Source organism: Quercus lobata, chromosome 10 (assembly GCF_001633185.2).
Source record: "Quercus lobata isolate SW786 chromosome 10, ValleyOak3.0 Primary Assembly, whole genome shotgun sequence".
Lineage (NCBI taxonomy): Eukaryota > Viridiplantae > Streptophyta > Magnoliopsida > Fagales > Fagaceae > Quercus > Quercus lobata.
The window spans coordinates 53,582,947-53,591,567 of record NC_044913.1 but is presented as its reverse complement, the minus strand read 5'-3'; the positions used below and the strand labels follow the sequence as shown (position 1 = coordinate 53,591,567).

Below are 8,621 nucleotides of genomic sequence, written 5' to 3'. Positions count from 1 at the left end.
GACACTTGTGTGGAGGAGAAAAACAAGAAAAAGAAAAAAGAAAAAATGAAACGAAACGTGTATGGGTGAAAATGAAATGAAAGAAAGAAAAATAATATAAAAAATAAAAAAAATCCTAATTAAAAAATACTACCACAATATTTTCACAATAAATTTTAAATAACAGATTGTTATTAGTTAATATTGGTGAGTAAAAAAATAATTTTAGTGGTGAGTTCAAATTAGAACTAGTAACAACTTTCCATATAAATTTTGTTGTGAAAGTATTGCGTAAAATGTTGTGAACATAACACTTCTCATTGAAAAATATAGTTGTTAAAAAAAGAATAAATGATGATTAAAAATAGAATAAACAATGAATGAAGAAATAATATTTAAATGAGATAAATAATATGATAGAGAATCTGTTGGAAAGTGTATTTGAAAAAGTGGGTATGTAAAAACTAAATGTCACTGTTTATTCTTCGAATAGTACAAAAATTTGGAGAAACTGCTAGAGATGACCTAAGGGCATATATTAGTAAAACTCAAATTTTAACCCAACTTTTATAGGAAATATAAAAAATTGTCAAAATATTAATTATTTTTTCTTTTTTCATAAATTTTTTTCTAAAATAATTTATTAATAAATACTTTTAGGGCATTCACTACTATTTTTTTTTTTCTTTTTGAGGAACAAATTTAACTACTATATTCAAAACGAAAACTTTCTTTACCAAAAAAAAAAAAAAAAAAACGAAAACGAAAACTTGACTATACTGATTATCAGTAATAGGGAACAACCGTACCACCACGCAATCTACGTGCTACTACTATTCGAAACAAAACTCAACTTTAGAGCTTTTATTTACTATTGGAGAGAGAAAGAGAGAGAGGGAGAGAGAGAATCAGTATGTTGCCGACACAATGGTGTCACTAGCGTGTGTGGCCTATGCAGTCGAGAGGGGATACTCTAGGAGATTAATAGCGTGTGAAGCTATTAATTAAGTAGCTAGGGTTTGTTTGTGTGTGATTTTATTTATTTATTTATTATTATTATTACTAGTTAAAGTTTTTTTTTGAAAGCGAAAGTATAGAAATTCCTACGACTTTGAAAATGCGGGGATAGAAATGGTAGAGGAATTATACACCGCATCAGTCGTCAACTTCAGTACGTAGCCCCCACCTTTTTGTAATCAATTTTATTTATAATTATATTTTTTCTAATTTTTTGATGGTTTGTGGTTCAACTGCCCTCCTCTACTAGTACTTCAGTAGCAAGATCATTCAGCAATCAAATTTTTTCCTCCTTGTACTAATAGTAATCAGTAATCTCCAACCACCTTGGTACAAAAATTTAATATATGAGTACATTTGGAAATAGCGTAACAATGCAATTGATTTCTAATGAATACCCAAAAAATTAATGAAAGAAGCTTGAGAGGAAGATGCCAAAACATACTATATAAATAAAGAAAGCTATGACTCTCGAATCCGCCTTAGAAATCGTCTACTTCTTGCTTGAGATCATCATCATTTACTCTCTCCCTCTCTCATTATTTTTCCTCTCATGGAATTGGAAGGTATACTCCAATTTTTTGAGAACAAGACTATTTTAGTCACTGGAACCACAGGCTTTCTAGCCAAAGGTTCTCTCTCTTTTTCTCTCCCTCCTTGGCTCCTCTCATTTATGTATAGCACAACGTGCGTGTTTTACTTGTTTATAATCTTGTGTGTGCATGCGTTGAAGGATGTTGGTGTTAGTGATAAGTGATTACCCTAATTGCAAAAATGCATGCAGTGTTTGTGGAGAAAATACTAAGGGTTCAACCAAATGTGAAAAGGTTCTCTCTTCTTGTGAGAGCTTCCAATAATCAGGCTGCTACACAACGCTTTCGTGAAGAGGTACATCAATTAAGTACTTTTTATTTCTCTAAAAAAGAAAATGAATGCACCCAACTACATATTGGTATTCAGTTTTTACATGTTACATGATCTCTTTAATTCAGATTGAAATGTAAAATACACATTTTAAGTTTGGAAAAAATATTATTTTGATCCTTAATGTTTAAAAACTAAAATAGGTTTAAATAAATTTTTTTTTTTTCATGTGGTTTACCAATGTTCAAGGAACATTGTGTTTAATCTGTCATTTGTACCGTGTATCTGTAGGTGATTAAAAAGGACATATTTAGGATTCTAAGAAATAATTTGGGTGCAAATCTAGAATCCTTTATATTTGAAAGGGTTACTCCTATCTCTGGTGACATTAGTTATGAGAATTTTGGAATCAAAGATTCTATATTAATAGAAGAGATGTGGAAAGATATAGACATCGTCTTAAATTCTGCTGCTACAACAAACTTTGATGAAAGGTAACAAAGAACAATATTGTGTGCATGGTCAAAATGATTCACATAATTAAACAATAAAACTATTTTACCTTTTCTATTCCTTTCTTTAGATATGATGTTGCATTGGGCATCAACACATATGGAGCCTTGCATGTTTTAAACTTTGCAAAGAAATGTATTAAATTGAAGGTGCTTCTCCATGTATCAACCCGTCAGTGTAGACTTGAACTCTACCCTTATAAACTGATTTAGTTTACTTGAGCTCTCCTCAACAGACTATCGTTGTTGTTTTTATAGCTTATGTGTCTAGCGAAAAGGGGGGCAACATACTTGAAAGCCCATTACGCATGGAAGACACGCCAAAGGGAACCTCAAGATTAGTTATCAATGCCGAAAAAGAAGTTGTGGAGGAATACCTAGGTAGATTACGAGTGCAAGGTGCCACGAATGAAGAGATCACATCCACCATGAAGGATTTGGGCATTAAAAGGTTTTTAAGAATCTTACAAAATATGTTGAAAATCATTTAATAAAATTTCCAATGACATAATAGTTGTAACCTTCATGTCAATCATGTGTATTTACTAAAAAAAATTTGTAAAATAATAAAGAAAATGACTAATGTATTTTAAAGAAGTTAATACCGTATCGGAGGGCATTTCGTTTTGGTTATGAAAACAAAATATTTCAGTACCAATTAATATTGGTGTACCGTTTCAAGATTACCGCTAATTTGATATACTTATATATATATATATATGTTAAATTAAATACCTATAATTTGTAAAAGAAATTTAAATTTAGAAATAAAAAATTCACTTAATATGTTAAGCTTTAGTTAAAGTGTGAGCTAATTAGTAATAATAGGCCATTGATGTATTTACTATTTAATAATAATAATAATAAAATTAATGCCTTTTCCTACCTGCCGATGGAAACTTCTAAGGTTTTAAAATGATTTTAATTAAAAAAATAAAAGTTTTTAAAACTTTGAATTATCAAGTTAACGTCGGTTAGTGTACTATCAAAGGCACACTGCCCAAACTTCAAGTTCAAAGGCCATAAAAGCTACACATGTCCTCCAAAAAATAAAATTTAAAAAGCTATAAGATAAAGTCAGAAATAGAAAAGGGGGAAGAAGTCTGGCTTTTGGGACTCTGCGCGAAGAAGAAGAAGAAGATTAGGAGGACTAGATGAGAGGATGAACGGAAAAATAGAGTCACTACCAGAACATCACGGCGACAGTGAGGATCTTAGCTATCTGCTTTTTTATTCTTATCCACTGACATCGTTTTTTTTTTTTTTTTTTAAATATCGGTTGATTTTTATTTTTCAGCCAGAATCCGATATATTTCCCGGTATTCCCGGTACAATCCGGTATTCCCTGGTATTTGGAGTGGTAAGAAACAACCATGTTTTGGTACCGGTTTAGGTGCCGGTATGGTAAATACTGCAGTACCGGCAATACGGTACGGTATTAACTTCTTAATGCATACAATTAAATGTTATCATGAGCCATAGAGTAAAACTCTTAAAAAAAAAAAAAGTGTACACTTAACACACAGAACATCATTTTGCAAAGGAACTCTTGTCTTTAAGTCACCGTTTCGAACTTTGAATTATGACTTAAAGTCATGAGCTTTACTGTAAATTGCAGCAGCTTGTGTGTACTATGTGTATAATAGAATATATGTAATAGGCACTATTTTTTTCCTAAAGTCTTCTTTTTTGATTTTTTCCTTCTTGTTTTAATTTTATTTTTTTTTTTTTTTTTTAATTATTTGCAAGGGCAAAACTATATGGATGGCCAAACACCTATGTATATACAAAGGCATTGGGGGAAATGCTTTTAGAACAATTTCATCAGAATCTGCCCTTGGCTATCGTACGTCCCACCATGGTAACCAGTACTTACAAAGAACCATTTTCAGGTTGGATTGAAGGTGCAAGGTAATCATAACTTGACATGGAATTATACAAGCTCACAATTCTGAAAAACTATCTTTTATTTTTTGGTTGGGTAATTGAGAAGATAAGGTGATCAAGAAAAAAAAAAAGCTCAAGTAACAGTTCAGTAATAATGGCATCTTTGTGATGCTCTATGTTTTTGGTTCAAACCCCACAAGTCACCCCCCCCACTGTTTACCTATAAAACAATGAAGAAAAATAACACTATTCTAGACTATTTTTTTTCTCCTATTTTCATGGATTCACGCTTTGTTAAATGGAATTTCCTTGTTACAGAACCATAGATGGTGTAATTACTGCCTTCGGTAAAGGGAGATTGAAAAGCTTTCTTGGCCATCCTAATTCAATCTTAGATGTTGTGAGTTAAATTCATTCTTCACTCATTAAGCAAACACATGTAGATAAATCTATTTATCCGGCTTATATGCTTGTGTTTGCCTACATTATTTTCAACAAGCTTTCAATACTGAATTTTGAAAGTCTTGCAGATACCAGCAGACATGGTGGTAAATTCTATTATTATGGCCATGGTGACTCATGCAAATAAGTCTTCTCAGATCATCTTCCATGTGGGTTCTTCATTGAGAAATCCGATGAAACTCCCTAGTCTTTCAGATTTAATCTCTCTGTATTTCACTCAAAATCCATGGATTGATAGAAATGGAAAGTCAATCAAAGTCAGCAAGTTGATAGTCTTTAGCAATATTGCTACGTTTCAAGCATACATGGCTATTCGATATAAACTGCCGTTGAAGGTATTTGGTGACCAAACACTCTTAATTATTTGTAGTGGTATTTTATTCTTGCAACAAAAAGAAAATATAGCATTTCCTTTCAAAGGTTCCTGTGAATCAGACAGTACCATGCATGCAATATGACAGAGAAAACGTCCCCTCAATATGTGTATTGTCTATACTATTGGACAAAGTGGCGTGTGGGTGTGAAATTTTTAATCTAAATTGTTAAGTATGTCACAAAGTCAAAACAACCCTGCAATAATATCAGACACTAAACATGCATTATCACAGAAAAAAATGCATTATCACTAAAATGATTTTGAATCAGACACTAAACATGCATTATCACAGAAAAAAATGCATTATCACTAAAATGATTTTGAATCAGACACTAAACATGCATTATCACAGGGAAAACGTCCCCTCAATATATGTATTCTCTATACTATAATATCACTATTTTTTTTCTTTCTTTCTAACAATATTCTTTGAAGGTGTTGTGGTTAGCAAATCTGATGCTTTGCCAGTATTATCGGGAAATACGTATTAATCTTAACCGGAAGGTCAGAGTAGTGATGCGAATGGTTGACCTCTACAAACCATATGCATTTTTTACAGGCAGGTTGGTATTGTTTATTGTAATGATTAATTTTTCAATTGTGTTTTCAATGTATCCACTGATAATAAGCTTTTTTTTTTCCATACAGCTTTGATGACTCTAACACAGAAAATCTAAGAGTGGCGATAAGAGAGAGTGATGTCGATGTAAATTTGTTTTACTTTGACCCAAGGTGCATTGACTGGGAAGACTACATTATGAACACTCATATTCCTGGCCTGACAAAGTACTCAATGAAACCATAACTTTGAGGGATTGTTTATTTTTATTTCAAAAAATGTTGTGTGATTTGAAATTTCTTTCATCAATAAGGCAATAGCAACCTACCTAGCTAGCTGCTAGTCTGTTTAGAATTTTACTTGAAGTGAATTAGTGTTCAGAAATTAAATATGCAAGAAATAAATGAATAGATGTGAGGAACTAAATAAATGTATGTAACAAATTAATAAAGTGTGAAAATGGAGTTAAAAAGGGTTTTATTTGGAGTATATATACCCATTTGTAACCAAGGGGGGAAAAAATTCTCTTCTTGTTATTCTTTCTCCCTTCAATATTCTATAGTGAATGTTTGAGATTGTTTAGATGCATGTGTAAGCCAACGGCCAACCAACTTGTAATGAAGCGAATTTTGAGTGAAAATGCTTATGGTGGGAATCGAAATTGTTAACTCGATTGTCTCTTTAATTTTCTTGACTTACCAAAGAAAACTTTGATAATTGGGGTATCTAACTGAAAGACTCACTCATATTCCAAAATGCATGGAAATTAGTGGGAAAATTATATGTATAGTTTACATGATCAAAAAAAACCTTTGACTCCAAATAAGAAATAGTCCTCGCAAAAGGCTTAAAAGAATGATCAATGAGCTCTAATGCTTAACTATAAGGTTTTTTATGAAACCACGTTCGAGAAATTTGTAAATGTAGTTGTCTAATCAAGCATGAGAGATCCTTCATAACTCTCTCAAAGGTGTTGATAATGTGACGAAACTCCACCTTTAAATGCTTACAGGCGAGTTTGAACCTTTACACATGAAACGTTGAAATGGCTTGAATTGTAAATTTGTAATGTCGGATTGGTAGAGCATAAAGTGAAACACAAGGAACGATACATATAAGATTTGTATTTAACAAACCCCACCAAATACATCCTCTCAATATATACAGATTTTGAAGGTTTTTATTTTTATTTTTTTATTATTTAGGTATTGAACATAAAGATTGATAAAGTTTTTTTTTTTTTTTTAATTTTTATTTATTTGAAAGATTGATAAAGATTGATACCAGTTTGAGTCATCTCCGATAATTTAGTATCTGTTTTAGTGCCCTATCAATCTCCCCCCTAACTAATGAATTATTAAATAAAACCACCTTCTTTTAGACAACAACTTTTAGGCACTATAAAGATTAAAGATTGATAGAGAATGATAACAGTTTGAGTCGATAACCTTCATCCATATCTGCGTCTATAACCAATGACTGGTTTTTAATAATGGGAAACGTTAAGGCCCTGTTTGGTTTGAAGCATCACTAAAACTCTGTTTGGTTAGTTATCTTTAACCAACATTTTCACATTTTAAACAATCTTACATACTTTTCAAAACACTTTTTCACCCACACGTATATCAAAAATACTTAAACAACATTACTCAGACTAACTTACCAAACAAGCCCAATTTTTATAATTCAATTTTTATAACTCATAACTCAAAACTTATATCTCATATCTAATTCTCTATTTCTCTCTTATCTCACTCCCAATTTGTTTGGCAATATTTCATCACCAAAACTCTACTTTTAATTCCAACATGTGGAGCCCATGGTTCTGAATCCACCTTTTCTTACCCGCGTGAACTCTCTCTCCCCACTTTTTTTTTTCTTCTTCTTACTTAGTTATTTCTTCTTCTTTGCTAGAAATGGGATCTCACAAATCAAGCCAGGATAGCACAAATGACAAATTTTCACAACAAAAAATTGCAAAATCACCAACAAAAAACTCAAACTTTCACCAAGTTTAAGCACGTATAACTAAGTTACATTCATGGGTATCACAATATCATACAAAATCATCAAAAACTATCAAAACTAGGGTGCTAGTGAATCTGCATCAATTTTGCTAGAAAATCGTCAAACCCAGGGCGCTAGCAAATCATCAAACCCAAAAAATTTGCATCAACTTCGCCTCCTGGGGCTACGCCGTCTTCGTCGTTGATCTCCTCGGCCACGGCAGATATGACGGCCTTTGCTGCTACCTAGGCAACAAAAAATTCTAATCACCGGCACCTCCCTATCTTTCTTCCTCCACATCCGCAGTAGCGAGCCGTACAAAACCCTCCTAGCTTTCCTCTTCGTTGAGTCCATGGTGGAGCTATAGCCATGCTCATGTACTTCCAATCTCCGCCAGATGCGTAGGGTTGGGGTGTGGTAGTGAGAGAAGAGAGATGGGTGTCCGTTGGTGGTGAGTAATGAGCGTTGTGACTTGATGAGAAAGTGCCATTTGGGGTTGGTGTGGTTTCAGAGTGTGATGGTGGAATTGATGGATATATTACGACAATTTACTATTGTGATAAAGCAAAAGGAATAATATACAGATTTAAAAATAAGCAATAACATAAATAGATGTGATAGGTAAAGGCAATAAATAGATACTGAATAAATATAAATAGAAATCTGCGAAAAATAAAAGACTCACAGACCAAATTCATGAAAGGATGGACAATTGAGATCAAGTATTGTGTTTTACACAATCTCCTTAAAGTAGATTTCGCCCCTCACACAATCACTGTGGTGCTTTGAGACTCGTGGATGTCTGCCTCCTAAGATAAAATGATCTTTAACACGAAAACAAAGCACACAAGGTCGTATTCTGCGAACTACTCAATGCCTCTTTCTCTCTCTTTGACACAAATTGAATGAACAAAAATTTCTCGCTCTAAGAGTTTTTTCTGAAAAGTTATTTTCAGGA

General features: G+C 32.6%; 1 protein-coding gene across 7 annotated transcripts; it reads left to right on the top strand.

The window, feature by feature from the left end:
• Positions 1-1,487: 1,487 nt before the first annotated feature.
• On the top strand, positions 1,488-6,147 carry LOC115962458 (probable fatty acyl-CoA reductase 4). 7 transcript variants are annotated; one of them, XM_031081295.1, is made up of 8 exons: positions 1,488-1,628; positions 1,781-1,884; positions 2,152-2,354; positions 4,122-4,283; positions 4,578-4,659; positions 4,790-5,056; positions 5,533-5,660; positions 5,746-6,147. In XM_031081295.1, the coding sequence occupies exons 1-8, from the start codon at positions 1,550-1,552 to the stop codon at positions 5,900-5,902; spliced, it is 1,182 nt and encodes a 393-aa protein (XP_030937155.1). In that variant the 5' UTR covers positions 1,488-1,549; the 3' UTR covers positions 5,903-6,147. The 7 variants fall into 7 exon arrangements, with proteins under 7 accessions (XP_030937155.1, XP_030937157.1, XP_030937161.1 ...); XM_031081297.1 differs by having other exon boundaries at positions 5,533-5,656; positions 5,746-5,872; XM_031081296.1 differs by having other exon boundaries at positions 1,535-1,562.
• Positions 6,148-8,621: the final 2,474 nt, after the last annotated feature.